Raw genomic sequence first — 27,999 nt, forward strand, 5'->3', positions numbered from 1 at the left:
TTAATCTTTTCTACTTACTGGAAGGGACTAGCCTGATGATGAGTTACTGGTTCTCTTTGTATTTGTAGTTTTGGAGCTATTAAATCATGTTTCCAATTATGCTCTTTTCCACCCTATTTTCTTCCACATTTACTGAACCCGAGGAGCAACACTGGATCTGCAACTCCTCTGATTCGAGTATATGGTATAGCTACTGCGGTAAGTGCACCAGCAACAAGCAGGTCAACCATTTCAAGGCTGTGTTTTCACAAGAATCTCTCTGCTGCGGCTGAGACACAGGAAATGATAGTGTGTACTAGCTGCTGCCGGCAGCAAGAGTGATGGCTGCTGACCCCCTTGTGTGGGTTTTCTTGATCCTTCACAGACTTCATCAGTCTCTAAACTGTTGTGCTTGAGTTCCAAGTGCTTTTTGTTGTTGCCTGTGGTCAGCTTTCCCCACTTTGAATCCAGTTTCACATTCCTTTCAGTTTCAGCAGAACCGTCTGCTTCTGAGCTTTGCCTTAGCTCCAAGACTGGTTCTTCTTGACAAGGAAGAACAGTCCTAGCTGCCTCCTGAAATTACGTAATGCTCTAAGCCAGTGATTTTCAACCGGTGTGCCACAAGAATTTTTAAAACATGCAATACCTGACTATTTAGTCAGGGGCACTAATCTCTTTTCCCTTAGATTGTCAAATAAGAAAATGACAACAGCCAATACAGCAGTAGCCCACCTTATGGTGTGAATGACTCAAAATTATACCTATTTTTTGTCAGATCAGCAAAAAAATAAATTTTTTTTTGGTATGCCACAGAATTTTAGTAATTAATGTGTGCCATGGGATGAAAAAAGATTGAAAATCGCTGCTCTAAGCTGTATTATCATTATATATTTTTTAAGCACAGTGTCAGCATATAACGGGTATTCTCTAAGTGTTCCAGGCTGTGATTTTTGAGGACTCCTAATTTGGACGTAAGCCTGGTTCTGTCACTTATTGGCTATGTGACATTGAGCAAAATACGTAGCCTCTCTCTGCCGCAGCTTTTTAATCTGTAACATGTAAGTGATTTTAGAACCTATTTTACAAGAATTGGTGTGAGATAAAATTTTTAGCACAGAGCCACGTAGAAACAATCTTGATCACTTGTAAAAAATCAGCCATACCCTAATGCTATTAACTGCTTGTATCACTGCTTTCCACCCACCCCCCTCCAGTTTCCTTTTTCTGAAAGCATAGCTTCAGGACTTCATCACTGTTTTTCTTTGGTACTTTCCATTTAGTTGCTAACCATGGGTTGGATGGCTTTCTGCCCACTGGTGGTATCAGAAAGGAAGAAAGGGAGGCTTCCCCAAATATTAGTTCTTTGAGATTCTTGGGGAAAAGGAATTTACGATTTAATCATTTTGAGGAAAATTATATGTGTATGTCAAGTTCTGAGAAGTTTTGCAATGAAGAAATCTATTTAATCTCCAGATTTTCAATTTTATTTAACTTTTTAAGAATATTTTTTAAATTTATTTTTAGAGATAAGGGCAGGGAGGGAGAAAAAGAGGGTGAGAATCATCAATGTTTGGTTGCCTCTTGCACACCCCCAACTGGGGACCTGGCCCACAACCCAGGCATGTGCCCTGACTGGGAATTGAACCAGCAACCCTTTGGTTCACTGGCCAGCAGTAAATCCACTGAGCCACACCAGCCAGGGCTTATTTTATTTTTTGAGTGTGTGTTGACTATCCTGAGAAACACACTCTGGAAAACGCTAACATAAAGTTACTTCCCAGAAATTAACATAATTGACAGGTGTTAGAGCAAGCTGAATTCCCTCTCAATTTGGTTCTGGAATTTCTTTGTTCTGCAAGATCAATGGCCATTGCCCTTTTCCAGGAAGGCTCCTCAGTCTGCTTGGCCCCACATGTTGATTATGCTATCTTCTCTGTGATAAGTTTCAGAGGGCCTTTATTATGTAACACTTCATATTATAATTCATTTTTAAGCTCTTTAGTAACAATGGTTTGATCTGTCTTTTGATTTTTGAGGGAGGATCTTACTTCTTTCACTCTAATGCTGAGAGATCCTTGCTGCCCCGTGGATGCAGGACCGAGGAGGCAAGTGGGTGTGTGGTACAAGCCTGCCAGGCACTGTCCCCACCTCAACGCCATGCCCTTCTACACCTCAGAGAATCCAGACTGGTTAAAAAGTCCCAAAATAAAAGAAGTAATTTTATAAAAATATGTTCTGGGGAATATTTCTCCCTTGTACATAGCTTAAACTAAGTTAATGACTTCAACCTTTATCTTAACAATGTAGAGACATTAAAACACTAATCTATTTACCTTATAGGGAGATTATTTTTACTTGTCCAGAATTTTAAATTTTACTTTACTGTAGCAAGAGCACTTTACATAACATGTACTCCCTTAAAAATTTAAATGTACAGTACATTATTGCTGACAATAGACGTAATGTCACACAGCAGATCCCTAGAGCTTATTCATTCATCGTGCTTGACTGACATTTTATGCCTGTTGATGAGTGACTCCCCATTTCCCCTCCTCCCAACCCCAACCCCTGGAGCCCACCATTCCACTCCTTTTTTTTTTTTTTTTTTTTGTAATCCTCATTCAAGGATATATATTTTAAATTGATTTGTGATAGAAAGGAAGGGGATCAAACCTGCAACATCTGGTGTACTGGCAATGCTCCAACTAATTAAGCCACCCAGCCAGGGCCCATTCCATTCTTTGAGTCTACAAATTTGCCTATTTTAGATACTGCAGGTAAGTGGAATCATATAGTATGTGCCCTTATATAACTAATTTGTTTCCCTTAGCATTATGTCCTTAAGATTCATTCAAGTTGTAGTAAATTGCAAAATTTCCTTCCTTTTTAAAGGCCGAACAGTATTCAGTATTTCATTGTATGTATATACCACATTTGCTTTATTCATTTATCTATCAATGGATGTTTAGGTTTTTCTATACTTTGGCTATTATGAATAATGCTGAAATGAACATGGGAGTACTAGTATCTCTTAGAGATCCTTATTTTAATTCTTTTGGATAATTACACAGAAGTGGGGTGGCTGGATCATATGGCAGTTCTATTTGTAATTGAATCTATACTTTTTTCCATAAGTGGTTGCACCATTTTTGCATTCCCACCAACAGTGTAGAAGTGTTCTAATTTTCCACATTCTTGCCAACACTTTTAAAAAAAAATAATAACCATCCCAACAGGTAGGTGATATCTCATTGTGGTTTTGATTTGCATTGCCCTGATGCTTAGTGATATTCAGCAATTTTTTTATATACCTGTTGCTCACTTGCATGTCTTCTTTAGAGAAATGTCTACTCAAGTCCTTAGCCCATTTTAAAGTCAGGTTATAAGGTTTTTTTTTTTGTTTTACAATTGAATTGTTGGAATTCCTTATATATTTTGGATATTAACCTTTTATCAGATATGTGATTTGCAAATAATTCCTTCCATTCCATAGGTTAACTTTTCACTCTGTTGATTGCTTCTTTTGCTGTGCAAGAGCTTTTTAGTTTGATATAATTCCACTTGTTCATGTTTTTGCTGCCTGTGCTTTTGGTGTCATAGTCACAAAGTCATTGTCATTGAAGCTTTCCCCATATGTTTTCTTCTAGGATTTTTACAGTTTTGAATATTACATTTAGGTCTTTAACCAATTTGAATTGATTTTTGTATATGGTGTAAGTTAAGGGTCCAATTTCATTCTTTTGCATGTGGAGATCCAGTTTTCTCAGCATCATTTGGTGAAGAGGCTATTCTCTTCCCATTGTGCATTCTTGGCTTCTTGTCAAAGATCATTTGACAATATAGGCATGGATTTATTTCTGGGATCTCTGTTCATTGCCACTGGTTTATATACCTATCTGTACTATACTATATTATTTTGATTACTGTAGCTTTGTAATATAGTTTGAAGTCAGGAAATGTAATTCCTCTAAATTTTTTCCCCCTCTTTCTCAGGATTAATTTGGCTATTAGTGGTCTTTTGTGGTTCCACATGAATTTTAGAGTTTTAAAAATACTTCTGTAAAATGCCATTGAGATTTTGATAAGGAATGTATTGAATCTGTAGATTGCTTTGGGTAATATGGACATTTAAACAGTACTGGGTTCGATTCCCAGTCAGGGCACATGACTAGGTTGCACGCCAGGTCCCCAGTTTGGGGTGTGTGAGAGACAACTGCACACTGATGTTTCTCTCCCTCACTTTCTCCTTTCCCCTCTCTCTCTAAAAAAATAAAATAAAATAAAAATAATAAATAAATAAAATAAAATAAATAAAATAAAGTAACCTTGTTAAAAAATAAATTAAAAAAAATTAAACAAAGAAAACAGTACTGGGTCTTCCAGTCAATACGAATGTCTTTCCATCTGTGTCTTAATTTCTTTCATCAATGTTCTATGATTTTCAGGATACAAGTTTTTCACCTCCTTAGTTAAGTTTAATCCTAAGTATTTTACTCTTTTGGTGCTATTGTAAATAGGATTGTTTCCTTAATTTCCTTTTCAGGTAGCTCATTGTTAGTGTTTAGAAATGCAACTGATTTTTGTATGTTGATTTTGTGTACTGCAATTTTATTAAATTTGTTGGTTAGTTGTAACAGTTTTCTTTTTTTAATAGAGTTTTAGGTTTTCACTATATAAATCATGTCATCTGCACACAGGGAAATTTTACTTCTACCTTTCTGATTTAGATACCTTTTATCTATTTTTCTTGTGCAATTGATCCAGCTAGGACTTTCAATACTATGTTGAGAGTAGGTATCTTTGGCTTGTTGCTGATCTTAGAGGGAAGAGTTTCAGGTTTTCAACCTTGAGTATGATATTTAGCTATGGGCTTTTATTATGTTGAGACCATTTCCTCTAATCCAAGTTTGTTGAGAATTTTTACCAAAACAGAGTGTTGAATTTTGTCATATACTTTTTCTGCATCTTTTGAGGTGGTCATGTAATTTTATGGGGAGGGATTTTATTGTTTATTTTTTATTGTATTTTTTCCATTACCCTTTACCCTCCCTATACTCTCTTCCACCTTCACCCACCCACCTCCCTCCTGCTATCACCACTCTGTTGTCCATGTACATGAGTTTTTTCTTTCTATTTTTTCTTTTTTGCTTAATCCCTCCACTCCCCAGCCTTCCCTGACCCTCTATGAGTCTGTCTCTGTTTTGCTTGTTAGTTCAGTTTGTCCATTAGATTCCACATATAAGAGAAATCATATGGTATTTGTCTTTCTCTAACTGGCTTATGTCACTTAGCATAATGTTCTCCAGGTCCATCCATGCTGTTGCCTATGTTAAAATTTTTCTTTTTTAAGGCCATGTGGTATTCCATTGTGTAAATGTACCATAGTTGTTTTGTCTACTCCTCTACTGGTGGACACCAGAGATATTTCCATATCTTGGTGTTGTAAATAATGCTAAAATGAACATAGAGGTGCATATATTCTTTCTAATTAGTATGTCAGTTTTCTTTGGATAAATTCCCAGAAGTAAAATCGCTGGGTCATTATACAGTTCCCTTTTTAATTTTTTGAGGTAATTCCATACTGCTTTTCACAGTGGCTGCAGCAATTTGCATTGTCACCAACAGTGCATGGGGGTTCCTCTTTCTCCACGTCCTTGCCAGCACTTGTTGTTTGTTGATTTATTGACGATGGCCATTCTGACAGGTATGAGCTGATATTTCACTGTGGTTTTAATTTGCATTTCTCTGATGGCTAGTGAAGTCGCGCATCTTTTCATATGTCTTTTGGTCATCTGTATGCCCTCTCTGGAGAAGTGTCTTTTCGGGTTCTTTGCCCATTTTTTAACTGGATTGTATGGTTTTTTTTGGTGTTGAGTTTTAAAAGTTCTTTATAAATTTTGGATATTAGTTCCTTATCAGATGTTTCAGCAAATATGTTTTCCCATTCAGTGGATTGTCTTTTTATTTTGTTGATGGTTTCCTTTGCTATGCAAAAACTGTTTATTTTGATGTGATCTCATTTGTTTATTTTTTCTTTTGTTTCCCTTGCCTGAGGAGATATATCAGAAAATATGTTGCTACAAGAAACGTTTGAGATTTTATTGCCTATGTTTTCTTCTAGAATTTTTATGGTTTCAAATCTAATATTTAAGTCTTTAATTCATTTTGAGTTTATTCTTGTGTGTGGTGTAAGAAGGTGGTCTAGTTTTATTTTTAGCCCATTGTATGTTTTTGCCTCCGTTGTCAAATATTAATTGACTATAAATGTGTGAGTTTATTTCTAGGCTTTCTATTCTTTTCCATCAATCTATATGTCTGTTTTTATCCTAGTACCATGCTGTTTTGATTACTATGGTCTTGTAATACAGTTTGATATTAGGAGGCATGATTCCTCCATCTTTGTTCTTCTTTGTCAAGATTGCTATTGCTATGCAGAGCCTGTTGTGGTTCCATATAAATTTTTGGAATATTTGTTCTAGTTCTGTGAAATACCCTATTGGTATCTTGATAGGAATTGCATTGAATCTATAGATTGCTTTGGGTAATATGGACATTTTAAAGATGATAATTTTTCCTACCCATGAACACAGTATATGCTACCACTTATTTGTATCTTCTTCTATTTCTTTCTTTAGTGTCTTATAATTTTCCATGTATAGGTCTTTTACATTCTTGGTTAAATTTATTCCCAAGTATTTTATTCTTTTTGAAGCAATTGTGAATGGGATTGTTTTCTTTTTAAATAATATTTTACTTGTTTATATTTAGAGAGGGGGAAGGGAGGGAGAAAGAGAGAGAGAGAAACATAGATCAGTTACACCCCATATGCAACCCCACCTGGAGATCAAACCTACAACCCAGGCATGTGCCCTGTCTGGGAATCGAACCAGAAACCTTTTGCTTTTTGAGAGGGTGCCCAAGCAACTGAGCCATACTAGTCAGGGTTGGGATTATTTTCTTGATTTTCTTTTCTGATAGGTCATTATTGGAATAAAAAATGCAACTGATTTATGGATATTAATTTTGTATTCTGCTCCTTTACTGAATTCATTTACCAGTTCAAGTAGTTTTCTAGTGGAATCTTTAGTGTTCTTTTATACAGTATCATGTCATCTGGAAATAATGACAGTTTTTCTTTTTTCTTTCCAGTTTGGATGCCTTTTATTTCTTCTTCTCATCTGATTGCTGTGGCTAGGACTTCCAGTACTATGTTGAATAAGAGTGGCAAAAGTGGACATCCCTGTCTTGTTCCAGATCTTAACAGGAGTGCTTGTAGTTTTGCCCATTGAGTTTGATGTTGGCTGTGGGTTTCTTATATATGGTCTTTATTAAGTTGGGGTTTGTTCCCTCTGTTCCCACTTTGCTGAGCATTTTTTATCATAAATGGGTGCTGGGAGATAATCATATGATCTTTATCCTTCATTCTATTAATGTGGTGCATCACAATGGTTGATTTTCATTTGTTAAACCATCCTTACATCAGAGGAATCAATCCCACATGGACATGATCCTTTTAATGTGTTGTTGAATTCAGCTTGTTAGTATTTTGTTGATGATTTTTTTCATTTATATTTATCTGAGATATTGGTCTGTAGCTTTATTTCCTTGTGATACCTTTGTCTGGCTTTGGTATCAGAGTAATTCTGGGCTCATAAAATGAGTTGGGAAGTATTTCCTCCATTTCAATTTTTTTGGAAAAGTTTGAGAAATATTGGTGCTAATTCTTATTTAAATGTTTAGTAGAATTCACCTATGAAGTCATATGGTCCTGGGCTTTTCTTTGTTGGGAAAATTTTGATTTTTTTATTCAATTTCCATATTAGTTTTAGGTCTGTTCTGACTTTCTATTTCTTCAGTCCTGTGGGGATACCCCTTGGATAATTTGGGGGTCTGGATGCATGAAACAGCATCTTCCCTACTAAGTGAAGCTGGAGAGGTCAGGGGATTTTTTCCTGGCTTTGCTGTGCCAGGCACGGGGTCTCTGTTGGGAGGGTGTCCTGATTTTCCCCACCAACTTCAGTGAGTCTGCATTTGATTTCTTCTGGGACATAGGAAACTTTCAATTCGTTTTTGATTTCTTACAAAGGAAATTTGTTAACAAATTGTTGCTGAATTTGAATGTTTGTTGGGGGGAAGAAGGGTCTTGGACTACCTCCTCTGCCATCCTGCTTACATTCCTCTGGGGAGGGAAATATTTTTAACCACCCACAATTTTTCTCATTATATAATTTTAGTGCTAAAGGCATCATTTGGATGCTGAATTTCAGAATACTTTACTTATTGGAATTAATTTATTGACATTATCTTTATTCCATTTAGATAACATGAAATATCCTATTTCAATAATCCCTGAACCCTGTATAGAATTGAAGGGAAGCCATGGATATTTGCATCTTTTCTACATTCCAAGTAAGTCCAAAGTCTTGTTTTTGTAGATCAATTAAAAGAGTTTAAAAAATGTCAATGACAGATGATTGTGTTCCAAAGGTACATGTATTTGTTTTCTATTGTTATGTAAAAAATGACCATAATCTTAATATCTCAAAACAGTACACATTTATTACCTCATAGTCTTTATGTGTCAGAAGCCTGAGCATGGCTTCACTGTGTCTGCTTCAGGGTCTCCTACAAGGTTGCAATCAAGCTGTGTGCCAGGACTGGAGTCTCTTCTGAAGGCTCAAACTCAAACAGGGAAGGATTCACCTCAGTTCTCATATGATTGTTGATAGTATTCAGTTACTGTCTGTCTGTTGGCCAGCCCTCAGTTCCTTGCGATATGGGCCTTTCAACCTGACTTCTTGCTTCATCAATACCAGCAAAGGGGACAGTCAGCTAACAAGATAAAAGTCACAATCTTATGTAGCTTAATCATGGAAGTGTCACTTTATCAACTTTGCTTGACTTGTTTGTAATAAGTAACTCACTCAGTCACACTAATAGGGAGGGGATCACATAATGGCATGAGGGTAAAAGTGGAAATAACTTGAGACTTCTAACAATCTAATAGGTATAATCTTTTGTCAATCACTAGCTATTCAACTGATAAGTAAAGTTGGGTTTCCACTAAAGATCTGTGTATAAGGAAACCAGGATATTTTTTTCTAAAAGTGACCTTTCTAAAAAAAAATGAAGACTATAGGATAAAAAAGACAATGTTTTCATTTTGTGTTTTATTGTTTTTCCTCTCAATGGTTTTAGTTGTCATCAACTTAGTAAGAACTAAATTGGGTGATGGCTGGACCTGAGTGTTTGGGAAAACACATACAATTTTTATCCTCTCATATAAGTCAGATATGTTGTGTGTAAGCCCTAGGATTGCAGAAAACTTCAGCTCTCATCATCTGCATTACCATATTGCTTTCATCATCATTTACAGTGTAACTTATATTTGAGCTTATACTTTATAAAGTGCTTTCACATAAGTAAGTTTAAATAAGGATTTCCCACTGATTTTAGTTCTCCAGTTTACAAGAAAAGAGATAGCTGAGAACCCAGAAATAATAGACAAAACTCATGTTTTAATATTTCTGACCTTAATTGTTCAACCTGCATTTGGATACTTTGTTTCTGCACTCATTTATTCATTGAAAAATGCGTAGTGTATTTCAAGTATTGTAATAGGTATTGAGAATTCATTGATAAGTAAGACATTCTCTTGACCTTTAAGAATCTCTCAGTGCAACTGGAGGGTCAGATCTGTAGATAATATAGCAAGATAAGTAAAGTGACTGTAGTGAGACTTAATGATAGTGCAGAGCAAAGAAAAATTAACTCTATTCATTGGCCAAGGGAAAAGAAATAATTTTCTTTTCTAAATTTTTGCTTGGTTAAGGCTCTACAATTTCTCCCTCTTTTCTCAGGTTTTGTTTTCTGCTCTATATGATGTGTTTTTCTCCCAGATGTTTGACAGAAGGGATTACTGACATAAAAAATGACCTAATTTTCAAGCAAACCCTTTGCCCTTACACACAGGAAACAAGTTGTATCCTTCCAGGCCCAAGTAATAATAATACAATATGATATCACTCAGGGTTCTCTGAAAAGCAGATACCGAGAAGGAATTAGACATAAAAGAGATTTATGTGGAGGAAATGCTGATGAATGATAAAGGGAAGAGGATGCCCAAGCAGGCAAGGGGAGGGTTCAGATTGAGGTACAGATTTGATGCTTTTGAAATGAGAGATGAAAAGAAGGAGAATTTTGTAAGATGGTCATCAGACCAAAATGCATCCCCGAAATCCTCTCAGCCAGGTCAATGGGGAGCCTTAGAGCAAAGATTGCCTATCACAAGTGTTCCATGACAGGCAGGAGTAGGCTGGCCCTAGTGTTCTTTCAGTGCTCAGTCATTAGAGGAGCAACCTGCAGGAGGTTGGCTTCTGGATGAGATGGATACAAAGTTTAAGCAGCTGGGGGCTGTCTGCCAACTACCTTTCTTCTAGCAGGGTCTTTGGAAGGAAAGTTTGAGTAGCATATCTCTGTGGCCACTATGGATACCTTAATCATTCAATAAATATGATGTTCATATCACATTATATCAATTGTTAAATTTTATTTATTTATTGTTTTTCTATTACAGTTGTCCCATTTTTCCCCCGTTGCTTCCCCCCATCCCACCCAAGCCTTCTCCCATGGTCAATCCTCACCCACCCCATTGTCCATATCTATGGGTCATTTATTCTAGTCTCTTAATTAGACCCTTCCCCTTCTTACCCCCCACATTATACTAATTTACTTAGAAAATAATTATTCAGTTATATTTTTTATAGAGCTTTGCAATTATGACTTGAGTTTCCTTAGAATATACTTGAATTTCTGTGTGAAGTGTAGGGCCACATAGTAGAAATCAAACTTATTTTTATGTGCTGTCTCTACTTCTATTCAGTAAGAACTATAAGTACAAACTGAATCAAAAATAGGTTGGGAATGGAAATTATGTGTTTTGAGACTTTATAACCTTGCTAGTAAATTATTTGTGTACCATTAACTGATTGACAAATAAAGTGGGACCATAAGTCTCCTTGGCTCCATAAGTCTCCTGGTAGATCCTGGAATTGAGTTAAGTGAGGTTAAAAACAGTCTTCTTTGTTACCACATGGCAGCCACCAATTTCTTGTCTCTCACCCCAACATCCACATTAATATCCCTGACCCACTGAGCCACTCAAGTGGTACCTCAGATTGACCACTTTTCATGTGCCTAACATGACCACAGTGATGTCCAATGGCAAGAAGCTTCTCAAGATGTAAACAGCACTTCCTTGGAGTCACTGAAGACTGGGAACATGCTGTGTTCCATACAGAAATGGAAGAAGGCTCCCCTGTCCTGCCTTGTCTTTGGACACCACAGCTGTAGCTATGTCCTGCAGACAGGAATTTCTCATAAAAACAGCTCTTCAACTTCTGTTCACATTGATGCTTTTTGAGAGGTTCAAGCTAAAGTCCATGGAGTGGACCATGGACCACTGTTTGAAGCAGACCCTTTTATATTCTTTATACTTTACCCTGTAAGTGGAGAATTGGAGACAAATTAGGAAGTTTTGTAGTCCCTTGGGCTCAGAGTAATGAGAGCCTGCATTAAGAACATGGTAATGGAAATGAAATGAAGACTAGTAAGATTTATTGGGATTGGGAATTCTAGTGCTGATTTGCAGGTGAAGATGAGGAAATCAATTTAGGACCTGTAGGGTAAAGTAATGAGCGCATTTGAATAGAGATATTGAATGCACATAGGAGACAGTGCTCAGGAAAAAGGTTGAGACTAAAGATGACATTTTGGAAATTAGCATCCTATGTGGCACTTAAAGCCAGGGAGACTGTGCAGAATAAATGCTATTGAGGAAAACTGAGGATAGAACCTTAATAAAGAGGAATTAATGAACAGACTGAGAAAGAGTCAGAGAGGTTGGAGGACAACCAGAAGAGAGTGGGAGCAACACCACCAAATGAAGGAGAGTTTTGAAGAAGGATTTGGCAGTTGTTACACACAGTCAAGGTCAAGTTAAAGGTAGAAAACTTTTCCTTTGATTATGGCTACAATGAGTTATGGTGGCCTTATTAGGAAAATGTTTTCAATGAGGTGGTTGTTATAATTAATTATTTTCATTGTAAAATAGATCATATGTATTTTCTAGTTGGGCCAATGGAATAACTTATAAGAATTGAGGCAATCATTGTTTACTGAGTTTTTTTCATGTTAATTGGTTATAGGGTGATCGTGAGGCTCTAATAAATAGCTCTTACACCCAATTTTTAATCAAAAGGTTTAATTTTGTTCTCTAAGAAGTCTTTCATCAAAACTACTAAAAAGTGGCAAGATGGAGGCTTAGACGGACACGCTAGGTCTCCCTCTACAACTAGAGAGGAATACAACTACTTCAAAACAAAGGATAACTAGAAATTCCAGAAAATAAAACTACACGGAAGCCCAACATATGAAGTTATAAACCAGCGGTGCCATTTGGGCAGGTAAGAGTTAAAGAGGGCAGCGCTGTTTGTGGTCGCACCTGGGACAGCGGCGGGGCAGCGAAAAATCCCGGCTGCAGTCAAGCCCCTGGCAGTGCGCGACCCCAGCGCTGGGGAAAGCAGCCACCGCATTGCCTTGAACAGTGAGGCCCAGGGGGGCGGGAGGACGGATCCCGGTCTCCTAGCTGAATAACTGTGTGAATCCATCTTGGACCCCCGCCCCCAAAGAAAGCACCACAGCGCTGCGAAATAGGTCGTGGACAGGCGCCGGTCGCTGAATTGTGACGCGTACACAGGCACTGCCCCCTACAGCCGGCCCAAGAAAACAAAACGCATCTGTCAAAATGAGGCAGACAACTATAGAAATCCCGGTGGCACAGCTCACCAGGCAACAGATAGAGAACCTGACAGATGAACAGATAAGAAACCTGTCAGAGGCTCAGTTCTGGGCCATTGTTATCAGGTGGCTTACAGAATTCACAAAAGAGCAGGAAAAAGATAAGAAAGAAGCGAAAAACATTCATAACGAAAGGAACAAAACCACATACGAGACAGATGGTGAGGAAAAAAAATCCAGAGTTCATTTCAACAAACTGGAATATGGAGAAGGAACAAGCAGTCAACCAATGCAGAGAGAGGAAATGGGAAGCAACAATGAGAGGATCAGAAACCTCTGGGACAGCTATAAAAGGCCCAACATAAGAATCATTGGTTTGTCAGAGAGTGAGGAAGATGAACTAGAACTTGAAAAATTGAGTGAAAATATAATAAAGGAGAACTTCCCAGACTTGGGGAAGGGAATAGACTTGCAGGTCCAGGAAGCAAGGAGAGTTCCCAAGAGACTGGACCCAGGGAGAACCACTCCAAGACACATTATAATCAAAATGTCAAAAATTAAAGATAAAGAGAGAATCTTAAAAGCAGCAAGAGAGAAGAAAAGAATTATGTACAAAGGGGTCCCAATTAGACTATCAGCTGACTTCTCAAGGGAGACCCTACAGGCAAGAAGGGACTGGCAAGAAATATTCAAAGTAATGAAAATCCAAAACCTACAACCACGAATACTCTATCCAGCGAAATTGTCATTCAGAATAGAAGGACAGAGAAAGTGTTTCCAGGACAAAATAAAACTGAAAGAGTTCATTAGATCCAAACCACTGTTATATGAGATGTTAAAGGGACTGGTTTAAAAAACAGAAGCTAGGGAGATGAAACAAAGGCAAACTAAACAGGCAACGAGAGTGGAAGAGGAACTGTGGGTACGGGAAGCATATTGGGGGGAGGTCAACAGGGAGGGGGAGTGGGGAGAGGGAGGGAGATGATATAGGAATTGGGGATCATGGTAGGAGGGAATGGAATAGACGGAGAGAGGTTGGGAGGAACTGTATGCACAACTAATGGACATAATCTAAAAGGGGAGGACAACTGGAGGGAGGGGGGCCACTGGGTGGAGGGAAGCAGAGGGAAGGGAAATTGGCACAAATGTAATATTTTAATCAATAAAACACATTAAATCTGGAAAAAAAAACTACTAAAAAGTGGACTGAGTTGATTATTGTCATTTCCTTTTCTTTCTTTGAACTTCCTAGAGAAACTAACTAGAACAGCAAATTTTATATCTTCAGTTGATAGTTTTTTAAATAGGTTCCTCTATTTTTAGTCATAGCACGTAATTGTTACTGTGAAATATTCTTTGATTACAATTCACTAGTTACCCTCTCAAAACTTCAGTTTTCTTTTATTATTATTATTTTTTTATTTTTTGGTTTTTTAATTACAGTTGTCTCATTTTTTCCCCCATTTCTCTCCCCCACCCAACCCACCCTTCTCCCACAATCATATCCTTCCCCGTTGTCCATGAGTCATTTATACACGTTCCTTGATAAACCCTTCCCTTACTTATCCCCCTTCTCTCCCTCCCCCATACCCCCTATTGACTGCTATTCTGCTCTTTGTCCTATCTAGTTCGTTTGTTTGTGTTGTTCTTTAGTTTCCTGTATTAGGTGATATCATATGTTATTTTTCTTTCTTTGCCTGGCTTATTTCACTAAGCATAATTCTCTCTAGTTCCATCAATGTTGTTGCAAATGGCAGGAGTTCCTTCTTTATTTCTGCTACATAGTATTCCATTGGGTAAACGTACCACAGTTTTTTGATCCACTCATCTACAGATGGGCATTTACGCTGTTTCCAGCACTTAGCTATTGTAAACAGTGCTGCTATGAACATAGGAGTGCATAAGTTCTTTTAAATTAGTGTTTTAGGATTTTTTGGGTATAATCCTAGCAGTGGAATCGCTGGTTCAAAAGGCAGTTCCATTTTTAGTTTTTTGAGGTAATTCCATACTGTTTTCTATAGTGGCTGCACCAGTCTGCATTCCCACCAACAGTGCAGTAGGGTTCCCGTATCTCCACATCCTTGCCAGCACTTGTTGTTTGTTGATTTGTTGATGATGGCCATTCTGACTGGTGTAAAATGGTATCTCATTGTGGTTTTTATTTGCATCTCCCTGATGGCTAATGATGTTTAGCATTTTTTCATGTGTCTACGGACCTTCTGTATGTTGTCTTCGGAGAAGTGTTTGTTCAGGCCCTTTGCCCATTTTTTAATTGGGTTATTTGTTTTCTTGATGTTAAGTCATATAAGCTCTTTATATATTTTGGAGATCAGTCCCCTGTCTGTGATGTAATTGGCAAATATGTTTTCCCATACGGTTGGTTTCCTTTTCATCTTGCTGATGTTTTCTTTTGCTGAGCAGAAACTCTTTAGTTTGATGTATTCCCATTTGTTTATTTTTTCCTTTATTTCTCTTGCCTTAGGAGATGTATCCGTGAAAATATTGTTCCGTGAGATATCTGAAATTTTCCTGCCTATGTTTTACTCTAGGACTTTTATGGTGTCATACTTACATTTAAGTCTTTGATCCATCTTGAGTTTATTCTCATCTGTGGTGTAAGTTGGTGATCTAGTTTCATTTTTTTGCAAATCCCTGTCCAGTTCTCCCAGCACCATTTGTTAAAGAGGCTCTTCTCACTCCATTTTATGTTCCTTCCTCCTTTATCAAATATTAGTTGACCATAGAGGCCTGGATTTATTTCTGGACTCTTTATTCTGTTCCACTGATCTATATGTCTGTTCTTATGCAAGTACCAGACTGTTTTGATCACAGTGGCTTTGTAGTATTGTTTGGTATCTGGTGTTGTGATTTCTCCTGCTGTGTTCTTCTGTCTCAAGATTGCTTTTGCACTTCGGGGTCTTTCTATGGTTCCATATGAGTTTTTGGAGTATTTGCTCTAGGTCAGTGAAATATGTCATTGGTATTTTAATAGGGATTGCATTGAATCTGTAAATTGCTTTGGGTAGTATGGCCGTTTTGATGATGTTGATTCTTCCCATCCAAGAACATGGTATTTGCTTCCATTTATTTGTATCTTCCTTAATTTCTTTCTTCAGTGTTACGTAATTTTCAGAGTACAGGTCTTTTATTTCTTTGGTTAAGTTTACCCCTAGGTACTTTATTTTTCTTGTTGCTATAGTAAATGGTATTTTCCTCTTTGTCTCTGATATTTTATTGTTGGTGTACAGAAATGCCTTAGATTTCTGTATATTTATTTTGTACCCTGCTATTTTGCCAAATTCACTTACTACATTGAGTAGTCTTTTAGTGGAGTTTATAGGCTTTTCTAGGTATACTATCATGTCATCTGCATATAATGATAGTTTTACTTCTTCTTTCCCAATTTGGATGCCTTTTATTTCTTTTTCTTGTCTGATTGTTGTGGCTAGGGCTTCCAACACTATGTTGAATAGAAGTGGAGAGAGTGGACAGCCTTGTATAGTTCCTGATTTCAGGGGGAATGCTTTCAGTTTTTGTCCATTGAGTATGATGTTGGCTTCAGGCTTCTCATATATAGCCTTAATTATATTAAGGTATGCTCCCTCTATTCCCATTTTGCTGAGTGTTTTCTTCATAAATGGGTGTTGTACTTTATCAAATGCTTTTTCTGCATCTATTGATATGATTATGTGATTTTTTGTCTTTCATTCCGTTTAGGTGATGTATTATATTTATTGATTTGCGAATATTAAACCATCCTTGCATCCTTGGGATGAATCCCACTTGATCGTGGTGTATGATCTTTTTCATGTATTGCTCGATCCTGTTTGCCAATATTTTGTTGAGGATTTTAGCATCTATGTTCATCAGTGATATTGGCCTGTAGTTTTCTTTCTTTGTTGTGTCTTGACCTGGTTTGGGGATTAGGGTAAAACTGGCTTCACAGAAAGAGTTTGGGATTTTTCCCTCTTCTTGGATTTTTTGGAATAGTTTGAGGAGGGTAGGAGTTAGTTCTTTCCCAAATGTTTTGTAAAATTCACCCGTGAAGCCATCCGGTACAGGGTTTTTGTGTGCAGGGAGATTTTTGATTACTGTTTCAATTTCCTTCTTTGTTATTGATCTGTTGAGACTTTCTACTTCTTCTTGATTCAGCTTTGGAAGGTTATATGTTTCTAGAAATTTGTTCATTTTTTCTAGGTTGTCAAATTTCTTGCCATACAGTTGTTTGTAGTAATTTCTTACTATCGTTTGTATTTCTGTGGTATCACTCGTGATTTCTCCTCTTTCATTTCTGATTTTGTTTATTTGGGTCTTCTCTCTTTTTTTTCTTGATGAGCCTGGCTAGAGGCTTGTCAATTTTCTTTATTTTTTCGAAGAACCAGCTCCTAGTTTCGTTTATCTTTTGGATTCTTTGTTTAGTCTCTATGTCATTTAATTCTGCTCTGATCTTGATGATTTCCCTCCTTCTTCTTGCCCTAGGCTTTGCTTGTTGTTGTTGTTCTAGTTCTTGTAGCTTTAGGGTTAGATTTTTTAATTTGAGATTCTTCTATCCTTTTCAGGTATGCCTGTATTGCTATGAACTTCCCTCTTAGGACTGCTTTTGCTGTGTCCCATAGGTTTTGGGCTGTTGTGTGATCATTATTATTAGTTTCCAGAAATTTCTTGATTTCTTCTTCGATGTCATTGTTAACCAATTCATTATTTCATAGCATGTTATTCATTCTCCATGAGTTTGGGTGTCTTTGATTTTTTTCTCTGAGGTTGATTTTTAGTTTCAAGGCATTGTGGTCTGAAAAGATGCTCGATATAATTTCAATTTTCTTGAATTTGTTGAGGTTTGTTTTGTGTCCTATTATGTGGTCTATCTTTGAAAATGTCCCATGTGCCTTTGAAAAGAATGTATATTTTGCTTCTTTGGGGTGAAAAGTTCTATATATATCAGTTAATTCCATGTGGTTTAGTGTGTTGTTCAATGCCTGTATATCCTTTGTGTTTTTTTGCTTTGATGATCTGTCTATTGTTGATAATGGAGTGTTGAAGTCTCCTACTATGAGTGTGTTGTTCTTAATATCCTTCTTGTGGTCTTCTAGTATTTGCTTTATGTATTTGGGTGCTCCTTTGTTGGGTGCATACATGTTTATCAGTGTTATATCTCCTTGATGGATTGTTCCTTTAAGTATTATGAAATGTCCTTCTTTGTTTCTTTTTATTGCCCTTGCTTTGAAATCCGTTTGGTCTGATATAAGGACTGCTACCCCGGCTTTTTTTCAGGTCCGTTTGCTTGGAATATTTTTTTATATCCCTTTACTTTCAGTCTATGTAAATCTTTTGTTCTGAGGTTTGTTTCTTGTAGACAGCAAATATATGGGTCCTGTTTTTTATCCATTCCATTACCCTATGTCTTTTAATTGGAGCATTTAATCCATTTACATTTAAGATTATTATTGACGTGTATTTATTCATTTCCCTTTGTACCTCTGTTCATCTCCTCTCTCTTTTTTTTCCTTTTTTTTTTTTTTAGAACATCCCCTTTAGCATCTCTTGCAATGCTGGTTTGGTGGAGATGTATTCTTTTAGTCTTCCTTTGTCTGAGAAACTCCTTATTTCGCCTTCCATTTTGAATGAGAGCCTTGCTAGGTAGAGTATTCTTGGTTGTAGGCCTTTATTTTTCATTGCTTGAAATATTTTTGACTATTCCAATCTGGCTTGTAGTGTGTCTGTTGAGGAATCGGTCGATAGCCTTATCGGAGCTCCCTTGTATGTTACTTGCTGTTTTTCTCTTGCTGCTTTTAGGATTCTCTCTTTGTCTTGGAATGTTGCCATTTTAATTATGATGTGCCTTAGAGTGGGTTTTGGGGGTTCCTCTTCATTGGAACTCTCTGTGCTTCCTGAACTTGTATAACTTTTTCTCTCTTTCTGTCATTATTTCTCCTATCAGTTTATCTATTCCTTGTTCTTCTGATCCTTCTTTAATTCCAATGATTCTGATATTGTTTTTCCTTATGCTATCCTGTAATTTCCTTACTTCTTTGTACTTTTTCAATCTTTTTTCATTTTGCTGTATTGTCTGGGAATTTTTCTCTACATTATCTTCTAACTCTCTAACCCGATCCTCTGCTTCATTTAGTCTGCTTTTGACTGATTCTACTGTGTTTTTGAGTCCAGAGATTGAATTCTTCATTTCTTCCTGGTTCTTGTTGATAGTTTCTATGTCTTTTTTTATGCCGGTGTAGTTCTCTGCAAGTTCCCTGTAATTTTCTTGGAGCTGTTGGTAACTTCCTTGAAGGTTGTCATAGTTGTTTTTAAGGTTGTCGAGTATATTGAGCTTCTTCACCACCATTGTTTTGAATTCCATGTCTGACATTTGGGCTATGTCTATTCGATCTACTTCTCTTTCTGGGGATTCCTCTTTTCTTTTCATTGAGAGGTTGTTTCTGCGTCTTACCATGTTGGATTCTTCTTGTTTGTTTTTGTTTTTTGGATTTGTCTGCTCTGACTTCCCACCTTTGTGATATGAGATTCTTTATGGGAGATCTGGGGGTTTCAGTGGTGCAGTCTCTTTGATCTCCTGAACCTGATGTTCTTGGTGTGCCCTTTATGTCGTTTGTTTATGCTGTCTGGTTATATTTTAGATGCTCTTTGGTGGGATCTTCCTTCTGGCTAGTTAATTGAGAGTCACTCTGTCCACTTTGTCTTGAGTTCTTTTGTGGAGATGCTGTTAAAAACATAAACACACAGCCCAGGCAGGAGACCCACACCCTCCAAAATATCTCCCACCCTCCATCCCACTATCGTCAGCCAACGAGCCAGTATTAATATAAATGTAGAGATATTAGAGCTTTTATACTATAGGAAGAGTAGATAAGAGTTGTTTTTAGGGAGGAAAAATATGATTTTTGAGAGAGGGGATAACAGATTAATAATAGTTGAGACTCTGCAAGACAGTAGGTAATATTTACATTGTATGTTAATAACAATAGAAGAAAGGGAGGAAAGAATGCAGCATATAGTAAGAAAGTGGGATTGTATAGTATTGGATTTATATAGTAATTATATTCTATTTGTTTAGAATGAAAGGGAGACTAAACTAGACACACAAACAAATAAACAACAATTAAAGAGAAAGGATGAGAGGGAGAGATTGTATGAAACAGATTAGAGATATAGTATTTTTTTTTCTCCTCCCTTTAAGGAAGAAAAGAAAAAAGGAGTGTTTTTACTCAGTTCAGCCTTTGTGTGTCGTCTTCTTTTTCTGCGTCCACAGCTGGTCTAATGAGGTGGGTCAGAGGTTCCTGTTTCTTGCAGCAGCGGTGTGCGGCCACCGTCCTTTGGCGCCTGTTGGAGCTAGCTGAGGTGCCTTTGCGTGGGCGCCCTTGCGAGTGCAAGGCAGCCCGAGAGCTTGCCTCAGGCCTGCGGAGCCGCAGTTCAGGGAGTTGGTCTTTGGCCTCTCAGGGCGGGGCCCCAGACACTTGCGCATAGTGGAAGTGAGTGTCTGTGAGTCACTGCCGCCCGCTGTTCCCGCACTGCAGCCACCCGCCGTTCCTGCACCCGCCTGGGTGGGCATGAGCAGAGCCTGAGCAAGTGGTCTGCACTCTGGCCTGGCACTATCTGGAGTTGGCCAGGTGTGTCTGCTCACAGTCTTCTGTGTGTCCAGTGGGCCCTCCCTGCGTCCGTTGGGGTACTGATGTTATGTCTGTTGGGGCGTGTCTGAGGGTCACCTGAACACGCAGCCCCATGCACCTGGACACGCAGCTCTGCGCACCTGGACCAGTGAATGAGGGCACTTCCCTATGAACACCCTAGTGACCCAAGGGGAGGGTTGGGGAGTGGACGAGCGCACCTCTGCGCCTGCACTCCTCAAGAATGTCCTACCTCCCCCAAACTTTCCACCCGTCTCCGCAGTCCACAAGAGAAAAATATAAAGGAAAATTACATTCTCACTGGCACAGCAGTACGCTGTCTCCTGTCCTTCAGCGCCAATGCCACCTGGTCGAGTCCCATCTCTGCCAGCGGGCAGAGATCCGCTCTCCTCCCGACTCCTCTCTGGGGAAGCCTGTGGCCGCCAAAAAGCCTTTGTATACTTCCAGCTACAGCTCGGGCAGCCACCTCAGTCAGGAATCTCGTCTCATCCCTTTTTCCTCCACTATCCTCACTAAACAGGTTGTTCCCAGATGGTTTTTCTCTAATCCAGAAGTGCCAAGGCTCGATTCCTGCCAGTGTCCAGCTGCTCACTGAGATGTTCTGTCTGCAATTAGTCCAAACCACAGATGGGTCCCGGGAGCCTGAAAGCGCAGCTTCCCCTCACTCCTCCGCCATCTTCATGAATCTCAGTTTTCTTATCTACAGAACAAGGATCACAATACTCACATTATAGGTAGTTGTGATAAATAATTGATATAATGTTGGAAAAGCACAGAGCACATTTTACATATATAATAAATGTTAATTATTATTTATAAAATAATCTATTTGAGGGACTAATAGGGTTTTTTTTTTCTTTTTAAGGAAGAGACATTAAAAAATTATATTTCAATTTGTATGTATCTTTTAAAACCTTCAATTTCCCAATGCGCAAAGAAGTTATTTGCCGAGGACCTGATGATGAATATTCTTTTTGTAGAGCTCTAAAAGGAGGTAAGCATGTAATTCATTGCTCTCAGACTAAAATATAATCGTTTATGAACATGTTATAAAAATTAAATACACTGAAAATGTGAGGTTTCTTTTCTGATAATAATTCTTTATTTCCATTCAAAGTTTTTACTTTTTAGCAGTCTAAACAATATTTTACAATTATCTTACTGAGTTATTATTAAGATGACACCTGGGTGTGTTTGAAGGGCTATTAAAATTTTTACCTTGTTCAGATTAATATTGTACATTTATTGTTGGTTATGGATCTTTTTCTAAACATTACATTTATTATTTTTCATAGAAACTCACTAGATTTTACTATGAAGCTACATTGGTTTCTTCATTGGAAAATGTTTTCCTCCTTTTTTTTCATCCTGGAATTTTTCACAGACTCATACAATTTTACAGTTTAAGACCTTAAGGTCACTTAATGCAAACTTGTGGAAGTTTTTCTTCATAATTTTAAACTAGTATTTTTAAATAGTTTAAAAGATTATAAATAACACACTGTCATATTACCAAAAATTGAACAGTATAAACAATAAAGAAGTCAACAAATCATATTTCTAAAGTCATTTTGGAGTATTTCTTTTTATGCATATTATTTATGTCATTGTAAGAATACTTGACTACAATTCAAAAAATTTATTCATTTTTTAAGTAGATAACTATGTCCATGTGGTTCAAAAATAGAATACAGTATAAATATTTTACAGTGAAAGATCTCCCTTAGTGGGTTATGCCCTAGTTCACTTAACTATCCTCCTATTGGACATTTAGTGTTTTCTGTTATTTGTACTATTATAAATAATATTATAATTAATATGTTTCTGTATATAATTTTCCTCACTTTTTAGATTTGAATATTCCCATGTTTGGAAGAAGGAGAAATATAGCTCCTAGAGATATTTCTAAATGGCTTTAGTATAATTGTGCTTTTATTCGCATGAGATCAAATTGCTTTTCTAAAGGATTGTACCAATTTATACATTATACCACCAACAAAGTATAAGTATAGTAGATTAATCCCTGTCTTAACATTGGGCATTATCATTTAAGAAAAAAAGTTTTAAAAAAACTTGATTAGGAAAAGAACTACTTAATTGTTATATTAACATTTTTATTACTATTGAGGTTGAATGTTTTCCCATATAATTATTTACTATTAACCTATGTCCTCTCATGTTTAAAAAAAAGGTTTCAGGTAGTTTACATGCATATATTAAATTTATATATATAAAATTAGATATATAGATGGGACCAAATATAAAAAATAAGGGTAGGGAATCAATGGCATTAGAATAATATAAAAATTTATAACAGAAAGGATTATACTTGCTTTGAAAGGGACATCAGTTTGATTATATGATTGTATGATTGCTAGCAGTCATTAAGAAAAGTGAAAGGGTGAGCTGAGTGGGAGCAAGCAGTGGGGGAAAAAGTGGGACAACTGTTATAGAAAAACAATAAATAAATAAATAACTTAAAAAAAAAGAAAATAGTTTTTAAGTAAATCAGTGTGCTTGCTGTATATCTGCCAGCCAACCATCTGTCTACATTTCTATCTGCCACCCCCAACCACATACAAATCATGGAGCTGGCATTGATGGTGAGTCTACGCTCAAAATTTCACAGACCTGAGTCAGTGTCCCAGCTTTCCCACCTACTAGAAATGTGACCTTGGGTCACAATCAGCCTCATTTTCCTCATCTGTAAAATCGGCACAGTGAAGCTGATTTTACATTGTTTCAAAGATTAAATTAGAGCATGTGTATAAAATAATACTCAGAGTAAGAATTTTAAAATGATGGTAATTAAATAATAAATATTCATGTCAATTCTTTTGTTTTGTTTTGTTCCTGATTTTATAGTCCTGTTATTTTTACAAGTTAGGAAACCAGTGACTAAGTGGTTTAAAACTGTGCCCAAGGTCATTCAGAGAACTAGTAACTGAGCAACCTCTGGACTCTTAAGGCCTACTCTTCCACTGTACCATGCTTTCTCTGAAAACAAATCCTCTTGGGAGATTACTGTTTTGTTTTGTTTTTCTAAACAACTGTTTACAGTGATTTCACATTTGATTCTCTGGGGATTATGCTGACATTTTATCTGAATTTTCAAAGTTTCATTTCTAAAGATCTAACATATGTCAGACTGAACCCAGCCTGCCTGCTTCTTCCTTATCTTCTCCTGTCCCTTCCACAAACATCTGTTGAACCTAATCTGAGCAGGTCATGATTTAGGCCCATGTGATCCAAAGTTGCATGATAGGGTCTCTGTTTTCAGAGGGTCTCTGTTCTGGGTAAGACAGTCATGGGAACAAAAATGACAACAAAATGTTATAGGAGCTAATCGAAGTTATATGCTCTTAGGTTTTTTAAAGTATATTTTATTGATTATGTTATTACAGTTGTCCCAATTTTTCCCTTTTGCCCCCCTCTGCCCGGTACCCCCTTCCCTCCAGCAATAGCACCCTTAAGTTCATGTCCATGGGTCGTGCATATAAGTTCTTTGGCTTCTCCATTTCCTTTACTATTCTTAATATCCCCTTGTCTATTTTGTACCTACCAATTGTGCTTTTTAATCCCTGCACCTTTTCTTCCATTCCCCCCATTCCTCCTCCCAGCTGATAACCCTCTAAATGATCTCCATGCCTATAATTCTGTTCCTGTTCTGGTTGTTTGCTTAGTGTTTTTTGTTGTTGTTGTTTTGTATTTGTTTTTTTAGATTCAGTTGTTCATAGTTCTGAATTTGTTGTCTTTTTAATGTTCATAGTTTTGATCTTCTTTTTCTTAAATAAGTCCTTTAACATTTCATGTAGTGATTGATGGCTTGGTGATGATGAACTTGTTTAGCTTTACCTTGTCTGGGAAGCACTTTACTGCCTCTCCATTTTAAAAGATAGCTTTGCTGGATAGAGTAGTCTTGGTTGTAGGTCCTTGCTTTTCATCACTTTGGGTACTTTTTGCCAGTCCCTTCTTGCTTACAAAGTTTCTTTTGAGAAATCAGCTGACAATCTTATGGATACTTCTTTGCCTTTCTCCTGCTGCTTTTGAGACTCTCTCTTTATCTTTGACCTTTGGCATTTTAATTATGATGTGTGTTGGTGTGGTCCTCTTGGATCCAAAGTGTTTGGGACTCTCTTTCCTTCTTGGATATGTATGTCTATATCCTTTACCAAATTAAGGAAGTTTTTTTTCATTATTTTTTCAAATAAGATGCAATTTCTTGCTCTTCCTTTTCTCCTCCTGGCATTGCTATGATTTGGAGGTTGACACTTTTGGAGATATCCCAGAGTCTTCTTATAGTATCTTTTAAAAAAAAAATTATTGTTTCTTCTTTCTGTTCTGGTTGAATGTTTCTTTCCTCCTTATGTTTCAAATTATTGATTTGAATCCCAGATTCCTTCCCATCATTATTGGTTCTCTATAGGTTTTTCTTTATTTAACTTAGTGTAACCTTCATTTCTTCCTTTATGTTATTGCTGTACTCAATGAGTTCTTTGAGCATTCTGATTACCAGCATTTTGAACTCTGCTCTGATAGGTTCGCTATCTCCATTTTGCTTAGTTCTTTTAGTAAGGTTTTGTCCTACTCTTCCATTTGGGTCATATTTCTTTGTTGCCTCAATTTGGCAGCCTCCTTGTTTTTGTTTCTGTGCATTAGGTAGAGCTGCTTTGACTCCCTGTAAAAGGCACCTATAAATTGTGTGCGGCAGAGACTTAGGTAATTGCCAGGGTGGGGCAACCTGCTTTATCACTTTGTGACTCTGTGTTGGGGGAGGGATTGGAGAGGGAACTGTGCCATATTCCTGGCTTCTGGGGGTTTTCCCAGCACTCACCCTGTTTCCAGTCACTTCACCTATTCCCCATATGTGACTGGCATCCTTCCAGCTATTGCCCTGGTGTTGAATCCCAGAGTGGGTGAGTTTGCATATATTTTAAGACCATGGGGGCCCTTCAAATGAAGTTTCTTGGAAATCCCACAGTTTCTTCTGTTGCCCCAACTTTCACTGTTTTTTACAGTCAGAAGTTATGGGAATTTATCTTTCTGGCACTGGAACCCTGGCTGTATGGTGTGGCCTGGGGCTGGGATTGCTCGCTCCCAAGATATCCTTCCTGATTTTTATCTACCACATGTGAATGTGGGACCACCCATGCCTGTTCTGCCACTGCTGCCATCTCTCCATGCCACACTACATCTCCTTGCCTCTTCACCCCATCTCCATATCTCCATGTCTCCATGTCTCTGCTGCTCCTATTTGTCTGAATGATTGTGGCTTCTTTAAATCCTTGGTTGTCAGACTTCCATACAGCTCATTTTTCTGACGGTTCTAGGTGTTTCTTTTCTTTTCTTTTCTTTTTTTTTTTTGAGATTAGTTGTAATTCTTTTTGTGGTTGTGCAAAGAGGCAAAGCGTGTCTACCTACACCTCCATCTTGACTGGAAGTCCTTTATATGCTCCTAGCTTTAACTATATACATAGTTATCAATTTACCATGACAGAATAATTCAGATAAGGCTTTAGATAGTATTTTACTAGAGTCTTAACTTAGAGAACAAGGAGGAAGGATGCTCCCCGAAGAGGAAACAGTGTCTGCAGACACGTCGAGCCAGGAGAGGATGTAGCTTATTTGGAGAGCAGTTTTTTTGTAGCTGGAGCAGAATGCGCTCATGGGGAATTGCTGGAGATGAGCCCAGAACAGGGGGCAAGAGCAGGCATATGTCATTCTCAAAATACTGGTCTGCAGCTTGTTGTCAGTGGGTAGGGATGCCCTATAGAGATGTCCATTTCTGCAGATAGCTAGTGTCCATATGGAAGGAGGAGGGGATTGGCTGGCAGGACACTTTGGTGGAAGAAAGAGCAGCTAGGAGACAGTGAGAGTCCATGAGGGCTGAAAAAGATGGCAGATTTGGAGTCAAGGGGAGTTGACCAGGAGATCTTATTGGGAGACAGGACTGGAAAGACATACTGACTGAATTGATGTGGCAGGCAAAGATTAAGTAAAATCAAGAACTGCTCGAGGGTTGATGACCATATTGATGGAAGTGCCATTATCTGAAATGATGTGTCCAAAAGAAAGGCCATATTTTTAAAGATAATGAGTTCTGATTTGGTCAGGTTGAGCTCCAGGTAATTTTGGAAGGTTCAGATAAACATGGCCATCTGGCAGCTAACTAGGTGGGCTCACAGCTTATGACATTCTGATTTAAGAAATACTGAGACCCTTGAAAGTTTGGGAATTAAATTGGTAAGTATATTACAGATCTACTTCTAAAATAACTTTCCTTCTCTATTATACCCTGCTATAGGAGCAGCAACATTAACTATGCACATATATAACTTGGGATAAAGCATATTAGCACTTGCTTGTTCACCACTTATTCACTTTTGGGCCCTAAAGTTTGTATCCCCTAAAGCTGGCCCTGAGAGAGGCTTGTGGTGGCAGAGGAGCCCCAGGAGAATGGGAGCCAGTGTATAAGACCTATTATTTTTTTTACAATTTTGTCTGAGACTGCAGCTTCCAGTAGTAAGAGTGTCAAAGGTGTAGCCGTACTACCAAAAAAAGTCACCTAGTGATGACCAATACATTTTTGTGTTTTGTTTACAGAGACTGTGAATACAACGGTGTCATTCTCTTTTGATGGGATACGATTCTCTAAGGTATTGTCCAAGAGTCATTCTGTATTTTCTTAATCTTTGGCAGTAACAGATCTGTGAAGAATTTGAATAAGTAATTTGCAACTTCTAAAATTCATGACACAAAATTGAGATATTCAAGATATTTTTCCTACTTTTATTTGGTTTAGCATACTTCGCCATTTCTTCTTTCTAAAGAACATGGACATATAAAAACGTTACACGAAAGAAAGCTCGTTTTTCACTTCATGTTTCTTCTCTAATATACACAGCTAAAAAGTAATGCAAATACTCATTATTAATATGTTGCATGATTTTAGGGTGAAAGCATTGTACAACTACTGTCTAGAACTCTGTAACTATCTCCATGAGTAATAACCATGTGATTTTAGATGTTTACATTAGATACCTAGCAATGAAATTTTGCATGTTTCACTTTTAGTGACTATTTTAAAATAAACTTTAACAATGCATATTCTTTACTGATTTTGTTTACAAATTATATCTAATGTTTGAAATCTCATAGGCTAGTCTCAAAAAATTGTTAAAAAACATACTCATAATTGGGAAATAAATGTTTGTTGAATTTAGACATATAAAATCTCATCTCATTAAAAAACTGAGAAAATGATAACCAACCCTATTTAAATGATTTCCTCCTAGTAAGAAAAAATTCTTACAAAAGTCTTACAAAATAGAAGCATCAAACATTTTATATTATTTGTATTTTTTATTCCTCATTTTAGGGACAATACAGATGTGTTGTGGAAGCCATCACCGGGAGTACTGAAGAAATGCTTTTTTGTTTGAATTTTACCATCATACACCACCCTAATTTCAATTAGAATAAATCTATTATATTTTTATTGTTCAACGATTTCATTCTTCACTTAATTATTATTATTATTTTGCACAGCGTATTAGTTTGCTAAGGATGCCATAACAAATGC

At 37.3% G+C, this 27,999-nt stretch overlaps 1 protein-coding gene across 1 annotated transcript; it reads left to right on the forward strand.

Moving 5' to 3' along the window:
* On the forward strand, window positions 1-27,923 carry LY96 (lymphocyte antigen 96). The gene is made up of 5 exons (XM_090282883.1): window positions 1-198; window positions 8,299-8,388; window positions 21,283-21,411; window positions 27,021-27,073; window positions 27,796-27,923. The coding sequence occupies exons 1-5, from the start codon at window positions 87-89 to the stop codon at window positions 27,892-27,894; spliced, it is 483 nt and encodes a 160-aa protein (XP_090139009.1). The 5' UTR covers window positions 1-86; the 3' UTR covers window positions 27,895-27,923.
* Window positions 27,924-27,999: the final 76 nt, after the last annotated feature.

Source organism: Furipterus horrens, unplaced genomic scaffold, assembly GCF_987537825.1.
Source record: "Furipterus horrens unplaced genomic scaffold, mFurHor1.1.pri manual_scaffold_7, whole genome shotgun sequence".
NCBI classification, from domain to species: Eukaryota; Metazoa; Chordata; class Mammalia; order Chiroptera; family Furipteridae; genus Furipterus; species Furipterus horrens.